This window comes from Oncorhynchus masou, chromosome 29 (genome assembly GCF_036934945.1).
Source record: "Oncorhynchus masou masou isolate Uvic2021 chromosome 29, UVic_Omas_1.1, whole genome shotgun sequence".
NCBI classification, from domain to species: domain Eukaryota; kingdom Metazoa; phylum Chordata; class Actinopteri; order Salmoniformes; family Salmonidae; genus Oncorhynchus; species Oncorhynchus masou.
Window position 1 is genome coordinate 27,186,866 of NC_088240.1, and position 16,562 is coordinate 27,203,427.

General features: G+C 44.6%; 1 protein-coding gene across 2 annotated transcripts in view; it reads right to left on the minus strand.

The window, feature by feature from the left end:
* Positions 1 to 16,562, minus strand: part of LOC135519282 (receptor tyrosine-protein kinase erbB-4-like) — a 540,414-nt gene that overhangs the window by 18,562 nt on the left and 505,290 nt on the right. For both annotated transcript variants that reach the window (XM_064944424.1, XM_064944423.1), the window contains exon 21: positions 571 to 726. In XM_064944424.1, the coding sequence (XP_064800496.1) occupies positions 571 to 726 (156 nt within the window). The remainder of the gene's footprint in view (positions 1 to 570; positions 727 to 16,562) is intronic.

Sequence of the window (16,562 nt, forward strand, 5' to 3'; positions counted from 1 at the left end):
CTTTTCAGACTCATTTGGATCGGAACACTGCTGTATAACAGTTTGCTCTTCCTCTAAATGGATCGTTGGCACTGGTAAAACAGGAAATGTCACAAGAGAAAAATACATCATTAAGAAATATGTATGGCCAGAATTGGACATCGTGGGCTGATTATAGATGAAGGATCTTAATTTGAGGCAGTTTGCAACAGCAGGAATATTCTCAGCAATACAATTTCTGAACTAAAGACCATGCTCATTAGAGTCGCCATTAAATTTTTAGTCCAGAACTAGGCTTGACCTCCAGAAAACCAGACATGCTAGCCTCCCCTGTTTATTGATAATGGTGAGATGTTTGCATGCTTTCGGGGTGTGATCTTTTACTCTCTCAAACGTTCTCAAAAAGCTATTTTCATGGAGTTCACATTTCTTGTGGCCACCACCCCCATCAAAGTTACTCATCCCTGCACTACGGTATAGAGGATACACACATCTAGAAGAATACAGGGACAGAGAACAGACCGAGGAGCAGCAAAACAGTAGGCAGACATAGATTCTCTTTTTCTCAAAGTATTTCCGGGCCATGTTTACCTTGCCCCCGTCAGCGTTGTACTCCTTTTCATTGACGTCCAGCAACCGAGCCAGACCAAAGTCAGTGATCTTGATGTGGTTGGGGGACTTGACCAGCACGTTACGGGCAGCCAAGTCCCTGTGCACCAGTCTCCGTTCTTCCAGATACATCATACCCTGCAAGAAACATACCAACAAACACTGTTACTGAACAGTGAAGAAACATTGTCATCAATATCGCCATTATCCATATCATTATCAGCAGCAGCAACAACATCATCATCTTCATCATCATTACCACCATCATCTTCATGGCTGGTATCATCATCATGATCATCATCATCATGAACTACAACATCGCATCTCTTTTTGTAGTTATGGGCATTCCTGGCTCTTTTCAGTGAGCCGGCTCTTTTGGCTACCAAACGGCTATTTAAAAAAAATATGTTTTGTATTTTTTCAAGTCAAACAGTTTGCGATAGTTTGACTATGATTAGTGTTAAAACAATTCTAATAAAATTATTCAATGAACTCATACTCTACCTTAACCACTATGTATTTAAAAATGCATTGGTTTGTTATGAAAAAGAATGCTATTAAACATTTGCATTTAAAGTATAACTTTTTAATGTATATGAACAAAGTGCATATAAATGTAACAATTGAAAACAAATACAATCTGAACAACATAATAATAGAATATTGCACCATATCAAAAAAAACAACATTAAACTGGTCCCTCTTTTCTCTCTCTTCTTTATTGCCATGTTATAACCAGCAGAACACACCAATGCTGACCATATTTTGCTTTTATGAGATTTGCATTCAGAAACACAAGCTGCCTCACTTTCGAGGGGCTGATGTGGTTTATTCTCTTAGTAATTATTTGTCCCATTATTGAGAAGACCCTCTCAGAGGGAACGGATGTGGCCACTATGCAGTCTCCCTGTCATGACTTTAGTAAGCCATCGGGAGACAGAGGCCTTGTTCTTCCACCAGCTCAGAGGATCTGCAGATCTTTGGAAGAGGGGCTTCTCCAAATAGGATCGGACCTCCATTATGGCATCTGCTGAGGGATTCCTTCGTGCTGCATCCCCAGTTGCTCTCTCGTCAAAAAGCATCCAAACAGCAGATGTTTGTGGCACTACTGCTGGTGCTTCTGCTCCATCTGATCCGTCTTCTTCCTGTTGCCCTGGTGCTTGAGCCAAATGACATCTGGGTCTGTTCCTCCCTGCTGCTGAGGTTATTCTTTGAAGAGCCTCATCAATCGCTCTGGCATCACTGAAGGCTAACTTCTTAAACCTGGGGTCAAGTGCAGAGGTTGCTGACGGCACGTGATTATATTCCATTCTGTAGAACTTTCTGTCCATTAATGAACATAGGGTGTCCATCAACTCTGTCACATGTCCTGGGGTTACATTTGCTTCTCTATGGCGGATGGCTGTGATTCGCTGCAGACCCTTAAGAGAGAGATTAGTAACATTAGTTCTGGTTCATGTTTTGTCAACTGATACTACATTCTCATCTACTGCTCATACAGTTGAAGTCAGAAGTTTACATACACTTAGGTTGGAGTCATTATAACTCGTTTTTCAACCAATCCACAAATTTCTTGTTAACAAACTATAGTTTTGGCAAGTCGGTCAGGACATCTACTTTGTGTATGACACAAGTAATTTTTCCAACAATTGTTTACAGACAGATTATTTCACTTATAATTCACTGTATCACAATTCCAGTGGGTCAGAAGTTCACATACACTAAGTTGATTGTGCCTTGGAAAATTCTGAAAATTCCGGAAAATTATGTTATGGCTTTAGAAGCTTCTGATAGGCTAATTGACATAATTTGAGCCAATTGGAGGCGTACCTGTGGATGTATTTCAAGGCCTACCTTCAAACTCAGTGCCTCTTTGTTTGACATCATGGGAAATCAAAAGAAATCAGCCAAGACCTCAGAAAAAAATTGTAGACCTCCACAAGTCTGGTTCATCCTGAAGGTACCACATTCATCTGTACAAACAATAGTACACAAGTATAAACACCATGGAACCACGCAGCCATAATACCGATCAGGAAGAAGACACGTTCTGTCTCCTAAAGATGAACGTACTTTGGTGCAAAAAGTGCAAATCAATCCCAGAACAACAGCAAAGGACCTTGTGAAGATGCTGGAGGAAACAGGAACAAAAGTATCTATATCGACAGTAAAACAAGTCCCATATTGACATAACCTGAAAGGCCGCTCAGCAAGGAAGAAGCCACTGCTCCAAAACCGCCATAAAAAAGCCAGACTACGGTTTGCAACTGCACATGGGGAATGGTAATTCTTGGAGAAATGTCCTCTGGTCTGATGAAACAAAAATAGAACTGTTTGGCTATAATGACCATTGTTATGTTTGGAGTAAAAAGGTGGAGGCTTGCAAGCCGAAGAAAACCATCCCAACCGTGAGGCAATGGGGGAGGGCAACATCATGTTGTGGGGGTGCTTTACTGCAGGAGGGACTGGTGCACTTCACAAAATAGATGGCATCATGAGGTATGGAAATGATGTGTATATATTAACACAACATCTCAAGACATCAGTCAGGAAGTTAAAGCTTGGTCGCAAATGGGTCTTCCAAATGGACAATGACCCCAAGGATACTTCCAAGTAGTAGTAAAATAGCTTAAGGACAACAAAGTCAAGGTATTGAGGTTACCATCACAAAGCCCTGACCTCCATCCCATAGAAAATTTGTGGGCAGAACTGAAAAAGTGTGTGTAAGCAAGGAGGCTTATATACCTGACTCAATTACACCACCTCTGTCAGGAGGAATGGGCCAAAATACATCCAACTCATTGTGGTAAGCTTGTGGAAAGCTACCCGAAGCGTTTGACCAAAGTTAAACTATTTAAAGGCAATGCCACCAAATACTAATTGAGTGTATGTAAACTTCTGACCCACTGGGAATGTGATGAAAGAAATAAAAGCTGAAATAAATAATTATCTCTACTATTATTCTGACATTTCACATTAAAATTAAGTGGTGATCCTAACTGACCTAAGACAGGAAATTTCTACTAGGATGTCAGGAACTGTGAAAAACTGAGTTTAAATGTACTTGGCTAAGGTGTATGTAAACTTCTGACTTCAACTGTAAATAATACTGGATTAATGGGCGAAGCTGTGCTATCGTAAATACAAGATCTTATGCATTCTAAATTACCGCCCATTTGGAAAAGGAAAATGCAATAAATATTTACTCAGAGCTGCGCTTCGGTGGGTTGGTGGTAGATGGAAGGCCGTGTTGCCCAACCGAGTCCTTTGTCCTTTAAAGAATGTCTCTGGTGGTCAATTGGAAACGTTGTAGTAACGTCGTTGTGTGATAGACGGGATACTCTGTCTGTTCCTTCCTAACCCTCGTTTGCCACTGCTGTTGCTAACTCAACGGCTAGGAGGTATCACTTCCGTAGTGAATAAGAGTTCAAAGTTCAAACCACTCGCAACCAAAGCTCACGCTGATGTTGGAGTTTATGTCATCTTACCATTGATGAGAATGTCTCAGATGACAACCGAACTGACATCATATTCATTAAGTACCACCGCATATGTTCAATTGGTCGGATTACCAGAATATAGTTCATTTCCCCCCCACCTTCTGATGATTCCAGAATCTCTATGTTAACCAAGGTGTTTGCAAATGTAACATCAGTAGGGTAGAGAGAGGAAAAAGGGGGGAGGAGGTATTTATGACTGTCATAAACCTACCCCCAGGCCAACATCATGACAACAGCTAGACATCGAAAAATCTTCAATGATGTGACATGTAACCAACATATAACAAGTGGTTACCCTTGATGTCCAGCAGTCAGTGGTAAGGCAAACTGCAGTAGCTTTTTGGACTCTTTCCCACACTGAAGCCTGTGTGCTCTCATACAGTTGTGGAATAAGTGATTTTGAAAGTGTTTTCCTGCTTGGAATTGTGTACATTGGATTTAGTCTATTGCTATAATTTCTAAAACCTCTGTCCTCTACAATCGAAAATGGCTGGAAATCGGTGGAAATCATTTTAGCCAATTCAATATCAATTTGACCTTGTTTTGCTACAGACATAGCCTTTGGCATAAACTGGTCCATAGAAGAATGTGTTGCTGTGGGTTGCGGAGTAGGCCTACTTGAATGAGTGGATACATCTCCACGTGTGGAGGTGCTGGCTCCACCACTATCACTAGCAGGCCTGCTAGTTTCTCGAAGCTCCGCTACAGCTTGCTCTACAGTTGGGTGCACAGTTGGCACATGCCGGTGTAGGTTGTGTGTAGAACCGGCTTTATATGAGATTTTGTTTTGGCAAATTCTACACTGTGCTCTAACATTGTCTACATTATTAAAATGCATCCAAATGCTACTGTGCTTCCGACTCATTTTCCAGATGTTGTTTTCACAGCTGTCCTTCCTCTCTCTCCTCAGCTGCTAAGTGTGTGACTGTGAGTGAGTTGGCTCAGCCCTCCCTCATGCATCTTTGGTTCATTGGTTGACAGGAACAACAGGTGAGGCTGTTAGTCTGAGCCGACAGTCAGAACGAATGTGCGAGCAATTGAGCATTTAGGCCTATATTATTTTATTTATTTTTTCGTTCTTTCAATTAGTTAATTCTATTCATTTAAATCTTTGGATTATTCATATATTTTTGTAAATAGATTCGGCTCTTCTGATATGCGAGCCGGCTCCCAACGTTCACCTCTTAGAGCCGACTCGTTCGCGAACGACCCATCACTAATCTTTTGGGCACAAAACTATATCACCAATATCATCAGCTATGCAAAACTTTAATCAACTATCATAATTGATTTGACTCTTCAGAAGGAGAATCCATTTCAAAAAAGTGTCATACTTTTTTACTAAACAATTAAAAAATAACAACTTGAGTCACCACCCTTTAATGAATAGATAGTTTGCAGCGATAAGGCCCGGCATAGAGTCTTTCTTCAGAAGCACCTATCTGTGTGATACAACTCCTGAAATTGATTTTGTGGAAGAGCGAACAAAAGGGGTAATTGATTAACGTGTGTATGGAGGGAGTGTGTAGCAGAGACCCTATACATGGCAACACTGCTACTGTTGTACAATAGCGCTTCTTCTATTTCCTTACGACACTTGAGGTCAGGAGTCCCTGCACCAAGCAACACCTTCCAATAAAGCTGTATGTGAGCTGCAGTGTTTAACCTAAAAAAGTATTGTAGACTGAAGTTCAAAGTAGAGAAGAACAAAAAAGCTACTCAAGAACTTGAGCAGCTCACACAAAGTGAGTGTCCTGCATCTGATGGCAGAGCAAAATGCACACACATATCAATGGAAGGGCATTCAATGCCAAAGTAACAGCAGTGTCTGAACAAATATCACCTGCGCTATACAACTGTAGTCCCCATTGTATATCGCTACAAGATTGCCCCAGCCTCTGAAGAATAAGAAAAGCAAATTCACCTATTTAAGTTGGTCTCAGAGTAAGAGAAAGCACGTTGGGGCCAAACAGTGAGCAAACAGAGAACAGACCTTATTTGAAACCATAACAAATTGGATTTAGGTTGGAATGGGTAGATTGGGGGCTGAGGAGGGGGAGGAGGAGAAGGAGGAGAAGGAGCGTGGAGGTGGTATAAGAGGTGAGATTCCAGTGGTAAGGCTGTCACCACACCGGGCTCATTTGGGCGGGAGAAAGAAGAAAACACACCCTGCTGTCTCCCTCACGCCCCTCTCTTTTTCACCCTCTTTCTTTTCTTTCTCTCACCATCCCTCTCTCTCTCTAAGCAGGGGAGCGGGGAGAGGGGTATTGAAGAGGAGGTGCAGACAGGGCTTCCATACCAAGCAGGCACAACAGGGAAAGGGGAATGAGAGCTGTGCGAAAATAGAGAGAAGGAGACAGAGAGAGAAAGAGAAAGAAAGAGAGAGAAAGAACGAGAGAGAAAGAGAGAGAAAACAAAACAAGAGAGAGAGGAGACAAGGAAGAGCAGTGTGGAAAGGAAGACAGCGGGCCAAAACTAGTGTTGATGTTCTCCGCCAAATTGAAATGAAGTGATAGGCCACATTTAGGGGGATGTGTCTGCTGTGCTACAATGTTCGGGTTCAAACAGGCTTGATCACACACGTACACACGTACACATGCACGTACATAGGTACGCACGCAAGCAAGTACGCATGCACGCACACACATGATAATCCCTGCTATATCCTAACCTTCTTTGAACCCAGTCATCCCAGCCATCTGAAAGAAAAGCATGCTGTCAGATTGTCTTTCCTCTGTTCGTATGTGCTGTCGATCCACTACAGACCCTTCTCTGACTCTCCCTTTCCCCCTCTCTCTCTCTGCCCCTCTCACTCTCTCTCGATCTCTCTCTTTAACACTGGTTGGCTTCAGTGTGATGAATAGCTCAGCAATAATTGTCCATTAAAAGTGAATTACCTGTGGATTTGGAAGGCTGAACACAGAGGTGGGAATGAAGAGGGAATGGATATGTTCTGACACAGACAGACAACCATCCGAAATATAGACACTGCTTCACTCTCTGTGTGCTCTTTGGAGGAGGAAGAGAGGATGGGAGGAAGAGAGGAAGAGGATGGGAGGAAGAGGATGGGAGGAAGAGAAGAAAAGAGGAAAAGAGGATGGGAGGAAGAGAGGAAGAGAGGAAGAGAGGATGGGAGGAAGAGAGGAAGAGAAGATGGGAGGAAGAGAGGAAGAGGATGGGAGGAAGAGGGGATGGGAGGAAGAGAGGAAGAGGATGGGAGGAAGAGAAGAAAAGAGGAAAAGAGGATGGGAGGAAGAAAAGAGGATGGGAGGAAGAAAGGAAGAGAGGATGGGAGGAAGAGAGGAAGAGAGGATGGGAGGAAGAGAGGAAGAGAGGATGAGAGGAAGAAAGGAAGAGAGGATAGAGAGGAAGAGAGGAAGAGTGGATGGGAGAAAGAGAGGAAGGGAGGAAGAAAGGAAGAGAGGATGGGAGGAAGAAAGGAAGAGAGGATGGGAGGAAGAGAGGAAGAGAGGATGGGAGCAAGAAAGGAAGAGAGGATGGGAGGAAGAGAGGAAGAGGATGGGAGGAAGAGAGGATGGGAGGGAGAAAGGAAGAGAGGATGGGAGGAAGAAAGGAAACGAGGATGGGAGGAAGAGAGGATGGGAGGAAGAGAGGATGGGAGGAAGAGAAGAAAAGAGGAAAAGAGGATGGGAGGAAGAGAGGATGGGAGGGGAGGAAGAGAGGATGGGAGGAGGAGAGGAAGAGAGGGAGAGACGAAGAGAGGATGGGAGGAAAAGAGGAAGAGAGGAAGAGAAGAAGAGACGATGGGAGGAAGAGAGGAAGAGAGGATGGGAGGAAGAGAGGATGGGAGGAAGAGAGGATGGGAGGAAGAGAGGAAGAGAGGAAGAACGGAAGAGGTTCTGAGTGTGGTAAGCGGGGGGAGTAGGTGTGTGGCTGTGACTGACAAACTGTGTGTGTTTGTGTGTGTGTGTGTGTGTGTCACTGACTAACTGTGTGTGATTGTGTGTGTGTTCAGTGGCAGTCAGCCGGTGTGCGTGAGTCGTGCTGATGGGCCCTGACAGAATCTTATTTGTACATAAATCGCTCTCTCTCTCAGTAATCTCCTCAATTTTCAAGACAATTAAGCAGTGGAAGGAAAATGGATGGCTTGCCAACGCTTGAATGTTAATTACCTAGCACAATGATAGTGTGTGTGTGTGTTTGTGTGTGTGTGGGGATGGAGATGGGGAGTGAAGTGTTTAGGATTGGAAGTGAGGGACCAAGCTGAGCGGTGGAGGACGTGCAGACACTTAGCTTGTTTTCCCCCACCTGGTCGCTTTATCTGATTGCTGCTCAATGAGCTGGACACGGTAGGTGGGAACAAAGAACAGGAACACAAGACTGCGTGTATGTGTGTGTGTGGGGGTTTGTGGTTAATGCTGGGTTGTGATAAACACATACATATACTAGGTGAGGAGAGGTGAGAAAAGGAGAGGAGAGGAGAGTTAAGAAGGGGATAGGAGAGGGGAGGAGAGGAGAGGTGAGGAGAAGTGAGGAGAGGTGAGGAGAGTTGAGAAGGGTATAGGAGAGGGGAGGAGAGAAGAGGTGGGGAGAAGAGGTAAGGAGAAGAGAGGTGAGGAGAGAAGAGGAGAGGTAAGGAGAAGAGGTTGTGGAGATTAAAGGAGTTGAGAGAAGAGGTGAGGAGAAGAGAGGAGAGAAGAGGAGAGGTGAGGAGAAGAGAGGAGAGGACAGGAGAGAAGAGGAGAGGTGAGGAGAAGAGAGGAGAGGACAGGAGAGAAGAAGATATGTGAGGAGAGAAGAGGAGAGGTAAGGAGAAGAGAGGTGAGGAGAGAAGAGGAGAGGAGAGAAGAGGATATGTGAGGAGAGAAGAGGAGAGGTGAGGAGAAGAGAGGAGAGGACAGGAGAGAAGAAGATATGTGAGGAGAGAAGAGGAGAGGTGAGGAGAAGGGAGGTGAGGAGAGGAGAGGTGAGGAGAGAAGAGGAGAGAAGCGGATATGTGAGGAGAGAAGAGGATATGTGAGGAGAGAAGAGGAGATGTGAGGAGAGAAGAGGAGAGGTGAGGAGAAGAGAGGTGAGGAGAAGAGAGGTGAGGAGAGGTAAGGAGAAGAGAGGTGAGGAGAGAAGAGGAGAGGAGAGAAGAGGATATGTGAGGAGAGAAGAGGAGAGGTGAGGAGAAGAGAGGAGAGGACAGGAGAGAAGAAGATATGTGAGGAGAGAAGAGGAGAGGTGAGGAGAAGAGAGGTGAGGAGAGGTGAGGAGAAGAGAGGTGAGGAGAGAAGAGGTGAGGAGAGAAGAGAGGAGAGAAGAGGATATGTGATGAGAGAAGAGGATATGTGAGGAGAGAAGAGGAGATGTGAGGAGAGAAGAGGAGATGTGAGGAGAGAAGAGGAGATGTGAGGAGAGAAGATGAGAGGTGAGGAGAGAAGAGGAGAGGTGAGGAGAGGTGAGGGGAGGGGAGGCTTGAAGGGGAAGGTGAAGAGATGAGAGGTAAGGAGAGAATGGGATAGGAGAGGTGAAGGGAGAAGTGGTGAGGAGATGAGAGAAGAGGTGAGAAGAGGAGAGAATAGGAAAGGAGAGGTGAGAAGAGGTTAGGAGAGGTGAGGAGAGAAGAGCAGAGGTGAGGAGAGATGTGAAAAGGGGATAGGAGAGGTGATGAGAGAAGAGGAAATAGGGTAGGCGAGAAGAGAAGAGGAGAAGTGAGGTGAGGTGAGAAAAGGAGAGAAGATAAAAGGAGAGGTGAGGAGAGATGAAGGGAGGAGAGGGGAGGTGAGGAGAGAAGGGGAGAGGTGAGAAGAGGTGAGTAGAGGTGAGGAGAGGAGAGGAGAGGTGAGGAGAGGAGAAGAGAAGTAAGGAGATAAGAGGAGAGGTGAGGACAGAAAAGGAGAGAAGAGAAGAGGTGAGGAGAGAAGAGGAGACGTGAGGAGAGATACCTAGGCTGGCAGTGTGCTCTAAGAATCCATTTCACAACACACTGACACTTCCTTACTTTATTTCATACACACGCACAACCCTTTAATACCAAACACTTACAGAACAAATGAATAATCTATAATAAAGTGAGTCCCTCTCTTTGTTATACAATGCTATATTTGATGGTAGACTACCATTCTACATTAACAACATCATTCTCTCTCTCTCTCGACGCCTGCCAATACCATTACAAAGGGAGAGGACAGAGAACAGAGAGCTCGGTGGGTGTGTGGTGCAGGCAGCTGAGAGTGTATTTAAAATAGATTACTTGTGGAAGCTAGGCAGGAGATCAATGATCACTGATTACAGCAGGCTTGATAATGCTTCTCATCCACATAATATTTATCCTTCGTGTCTACTTCAAAGGTATGAGAAATCAATGCACACAATGGCCATTTAGACACTTGATCCTATGACGCCGACAGAGATGGCCGCCTCGCTTCGCGTTCCTAGGAAACTATGCAGTTTTTTGTTTTTTTACGTGTTATTTCTTACATTAGTACCCCAGGTCATCTTAGGTTTCATTACATACAGTCGAGAAGAACTACTGAATATAAGATCAGCGTCAACTCACCATCAGTACGACCAAGAATATGACTTTCGCGAAGCGGATCCTGTGTTCTGCCTTTCAACCAGAACAACGGAATGGATCCCAGCTGGCGACCGAAAAAAACGACTTCGTAAAAGAGGGAAACGAGGCGGTCTTCTGGTCAGACTACGGAGACGGGCACATCGTGCCCCACTTCCTAGCATTCTTCTCGCCAATGTCCAGTCTCTTGACAACAAGGTTGATGAAATCCGAGCAAGGGTAGCATTCCAGAGGGACATCAGAGACTGTAACGTTCTTTGCTTCACGGAAACATGGCTCACTGGAGAGACGCTCTTGGATGCGGTGCAGCCAGCGGGATTCTCCACACATCGCGCCGACAGAAACAAACACCTTTCTGGTAAGAAGAGTGGTGGGGGCGTATGCCTTATGGCTAACGAGACGTGGTGTGATCACAGAAACATACAGGAACTCAAATCCTTCTGTTCACCTGATTTAGAATTCCTCACAATCAAATGTAGACCGCATGATCTACCAAGAGAATTCTCTTCGATTATAATCACAGCCGTATATATTCCCCCCCAAGCAGACACATCGATGGCTCTGAACGAACTCTATTTAACTCTTTGCAAACTGGAATCCACACATCCTGAGACTGCATTCATTGTTGCTGGGGATTTTAACAAGGCTAATCTGATCTGTTTCGTATTGCGTCAGGCAACAACATTGACGGATACGCTGATTCGGTGTGCGAGTTCATTAGAACGTGCGTTGAAGATGTCGTTCCCATAGCAACGATTAAAACATTCCCTAACCAGAAACCGTGGATTGATGGCAGCATTCGCGTGAAACTGAAAGCGCGAACCACTGCTTTTAATCAGAGCAAGGTGACTGGTAACATGACTGAATACAAACAGTGCAGCTATTCCCTCCGTAAGGCTATCAAACAAGCTAAGCGTCAGTATAGAGACAAAGTAGAATTTCAATTCAACGGCTCAGACACAAGAGGTATGTGGCAGGGTCTACAGTCAATCACGGACTACAAGAAGAAATCCAGCCCAGTCATGGACCAGGATGTCTTGCTCCCAGGCAGACTAAATAACTTTTTTGCCCGCTTTGAGGACAGTACAGTGCCACTGACACGGCCTGCAACGGAAACATGCGGTCTCTCCATCACTGCAGCCGAGGTGAGTAAAACATTTCACCGTGTTAACCCTCGCAAGGCTGCAGGCCCAGACGGCATCCCCAGCCACGCCCTCAGAGCATGCGCAGACCAGCTGGCTGGTGTGTTTACGGACATATTCAATCAATCCCTATACCAGTCTGCTGTTCCCACATGCTTCAAGAGGGCCACCATTGTTCCTGTTCCCAAGAAAGCTAAGGTAACTGAGCTAAACGACTACCGCCCCGTAGCACTCACTTCCGTCATCATGAAGTGCTTTGAGAGACTAGTCAAGGACCATATCACCTCCACCCTACCTGACACCCTAGACCCACTCCAATTTGCTTACCGCCCAAATAGGTCCACAGACGACGCAATCTCAACCACACTGCACACTGCCCTAACCCATCTGGACAAGAGGAATACCTATGTGAGAATGCTGTTCATCGACTACAGCTCGGCATTTAACACCATAGTACCCTCCAAGCTCGTCATCAAGCTCGAGATCCTGGGTCTCGACCCCGCCCTGTGCAACTGGGTACTGGACTTCCTGACGGGCCGCCCCCAGGTGGTGAGGGTAGGCAACAACATCTCCACCCCGCTGATCCTCAACACTGGGGCCCCACAAGGGTGCGTTCTGAGCCCTCTCCTGTACTCCCTGTTCACCCACAACTGCGTGGCAACGCACGCCTCCAACTCAATCATCAAGTTTGCGGACGACACAACAGTGGTAGGCTTGATTACCAACAACGACGAGATGGCCTACAGGGAGGAGGTGAGGGCCCTCGGAGTGTGGTGTCAGGACAATAACCTCACACTCAACGTCAACAAAACTAAGGAGATGATTGTGGACTTCAGGAAACAGCAGATGGAACACCCCCCTATCCACATCGATGGAACAGTAGTGGAGAGGGTAGTAAGTTTTAAGTTCCTCGGCATACACATCACAGACAAACTAAATTGGTCCACTCACACAGACAGCATCGTGAAGAAGGCGCAGCAGCGCCTCTTCAACCTCAGGAGACTGAAGAAATTCGGCTTGTCACCAAAAACACTCACAAACTTCTACAGATGCACAATCGAGAGCATCCTGGCGGGCTGTATCACCGCCTGGTACGGCAACTGCTCCGCCCACAACCGTAAGGCTCTCCAGAGGGTAGTGAGGTCTGCACAACGTATCACCGGGGGCAAACTACCTGCCCTCCAGGACACCTACACCACCCGATGTTACAGGAAGGCCATAAAGATCATTAAGGACAACACCCACCCGAGCCACTGCCTGTTCACCCCGCTATCATCCAGAAGGCGAGGTCAGTACAGGTGCATCAAAGCTGGGACCGAGAGACTGAAAAACAGCTTCTATCTCAGGGCCATCAGACTGTTATACAGCAACCACTAACATTGAGTGGCTGCTGCCAACACACTGACTCAACTCCAGCCACTTCAATAATGGGAATTGATAGGAAAGGATGTAAAATATATCACTAGCCACTTTAAACAATGCTACCTAATATAATGTTTACATACCCTACATTATTCATCTCATATGTATACGTATATACTGTACTCTATCATCTACTGCATCCTTATGTAATACATGTATCACTAGCCACTTTAACTATGCCACTTTGTTTACATACTCATCTCATATGTATATACTGTACTCGATGCCATCTACTGTATCTTGCCTATGCTGCTCTGCACCATCACTCATTAATATCTTTATGTACATATTCTTTATCCCCTTACACTGTGTATAAGATATTAGTTTTGGAATTGTTAGTTAGATTACTTGTTGGTTATTACTGCATTGTCAGAACTGGAAGCACAAGCATTTCGCTACACTCGCATTAACATCTGCTAACCATGTGTATGTGACAAATACAATTTGATTTGATTTGATTTAATAGAACAGATAGTGTCATTTCAGCCACTGCCATCAGTCCTATGACAAATAACACTATTCCCTATGTAGCGCACTACTTTGATTCCCTGTTACCCATGTACGTATACACTATATAGTACACTACTTTTGACCAGAGCCATATGACTGGTCAGACAGCATAATTATTAAGGGCAGCAGCCCATGACTTAAAAAGGAAAGTTACCATTAGACAGTTACATCTGTTCTGACTTAAGAGCTCCAGAGTCAAACATGAGAACCCCATGAACTACGGAAAAGATGCTTTGTATTCAGACCTGCTGTTTGATGCTTTGGTACCAAGTCTTCAGTGAAAAGGACAATACATAAATCAAAGACTTTTCAAGGAAGAAAATTGCATCATGGTCAAATTCCACTCTGTTCTGCTGTCTAGATGTCTAGCAGTCACAGTGTATGAAGTCCACATGAGGACAGACTTGTGCGGGCATGCCTGCATGTGTGTGCATTTGTCCTTATGTACACTATCGTACAAAAGTTTGAGGTCACTTAGACATTTCCTTGTTTGTGATAGAAAAGCAAATGTTTTTGGCCATTAAAATAACATCAAATTGATCAGAAATACAGTGTAGACATTGTTAATGTTGTAAATGACTATTGTAGCTGGAAACTACACATTTCTGGAATATCTACATAGGCGTACAGAGTCCCATTATCAGCAACCATCACTCCTGTGTTCCAATGGCATGTTGTGTTACTAATCCAAGTTGATCATTTTAAAAGGCTAATTGATCATTAGAAAACCATTTTGCAAATATGTTAGCACAGCTGAAACCTGATGTCCTGATTAAAGAATCAATAAAACTGGCCTTCTTTAGACTAGTTGAGTATATGGAGTCTCAGCATTTGTTGGTCTGATTACAGGCTCAAAGTGACCAGAAACAAAGAACTTTCTTCTGAAACTCGGCAGTCTATTCTTGTTCTGAGAAAAGGAGGCTATTCCATGCAAGAAATTGCCAAGAAACTGAAGATCTCATACAACGCTGTGTACTACTTCCTTCACAGAACAGAGCAAACTGGCCCTAACCAGAATAGAAAGAGGAGTGGGAGACCCCGGTGCACAACTGAGCAAGAGGACAAGTACATGAGAGTGTCTAGTTTGAGAAACAGACGTCTCACAAGTCCTCAACTGGCAGCTTCATTAAATAGTAACCGCAAAACACCAGCCTCAACAGTGAAGAGGTGACTCCGGATGCTGGCCTTCTAGGCAGAGTTCCTCTGTCCGGTGTCTGTGTTCTTTTGCCCATCTTAATTTTGTTTCTTTTTATTGGCCAGTCTGACATATGGCTTTTTCTTTCAACTCTGCCTAGAAGACCAACAACAACCTTTTCTTGTTGCTTACGCTCAGTTTCCCGTGTTAAATCTATTTCATATCTTTATCTTTTCAACCTTATACATTGTACAATATAGCTATATTTTTTGCAAAGTGTGTACCATGTCTCGATATTGCAGTTTAAGCTCATATAATTCCATTGACAATGGACAGTAAAATGCATCCAAGTTAAAGCTAAGTAGACTCATTTTTAGCTTCGTACAGCAATTCTACCCTTCTCCTCCAGCCACACAAGAAGAGAACCACCACTAGAAACGATAGAGCCGCCACACATACACTAGGGGAGGAGAGGAGAGAGACCTAGGCTGGCAGAGCTCTTCCATCTCATCTAAACAACATAGACTGCATCTCAAATGGCAAATAGGGCTCTGGTCAAAGTAGTGCACTAAATAGGGAATATGGTGCCATTTGGGATGTGAGCCTAGTGAAAGGGATGAGACTGCACTCCTTCCATTTAGCTGGAAAAATAAATGGCTGCCATTTGAATTATACAGAAGGTCTGGCAGTGTGATGGAATAATCCAGACTGGGATTGGACGGTTCTCTAACTAGCCAAGTCACCATCAACACCATCAGTATTCACACCACAGCCAATCCCACTGGCATTTCACACACACAGGTCTGTGTCTATGAGAGATGGAGTGTGTGTGTGTGCCGAGCCAACACCTTCCAAGGAGGTCAATGAAATATAGATGATGATCAGAGACAGGGAGGGCAGGGGGGAGGAAGGGGGAGGTGCTGACCTTGGGTGAGGAAGGAGAATGTAATTTGCCAGACTGAAGGGGAGAGTGGAGGATGTGGTATTGACACTAAGTTTGACCTGGGAATCAGAAGAGGCAGGTTAGGCTCAACTTGTTTATCCTGAGGTCAGGCAAACACATCATTTTCTGCTCCTGACAAATGGTTTATGTCAATCTTAAATGGACAATTAAGGTGAGATCAGATAATATATGAGATAAAAACACCATTAATATCAATAATAATTTATTTAATTTTGAGTCAAAGGTAAAACAGAGCAAGATGCCCAGTAGGTGTTCTTACTCCCTTCGAGACCATTGAGAAGATAAATATGTTGTGTAGAAAGTCTACCCATTGCAACTGTTTGTCAACTTGTACATATTTAATGGTGCACTTTTGCTCCCTGCTTTGCTCATAACAAATGCTCATATGCAAATCATGGTAAGAAATGGAATCCACATATCCAAGCCAATTACATATAGCTGTTGAGTGGATACACACAAACACAAATACGCTGATGCACACACACACGCTAGAAGGCACGTACACGTCAACGCACGCACGCACACACGCACACACACACTTTGTCCTGATGGTGGCGTTGTGGTGCCATAGCGCTTGAACCCAGATACACTTCATTATTTTTCTTGTCTTTTCATTATTTTCTTCTCTCGTTCCCTCCAGGTTGCCCTATTGGCTAACACCTAGTCTGTGCATTAATGGGGGTTAAAGCGTCAACACAGACAGAGAACAGCAAGGTCTGGCAACAGAGAAAGACTGGTTAAGTGATTAGTGCAAACATGAGGGGTATGGAGGAGGCAGAGA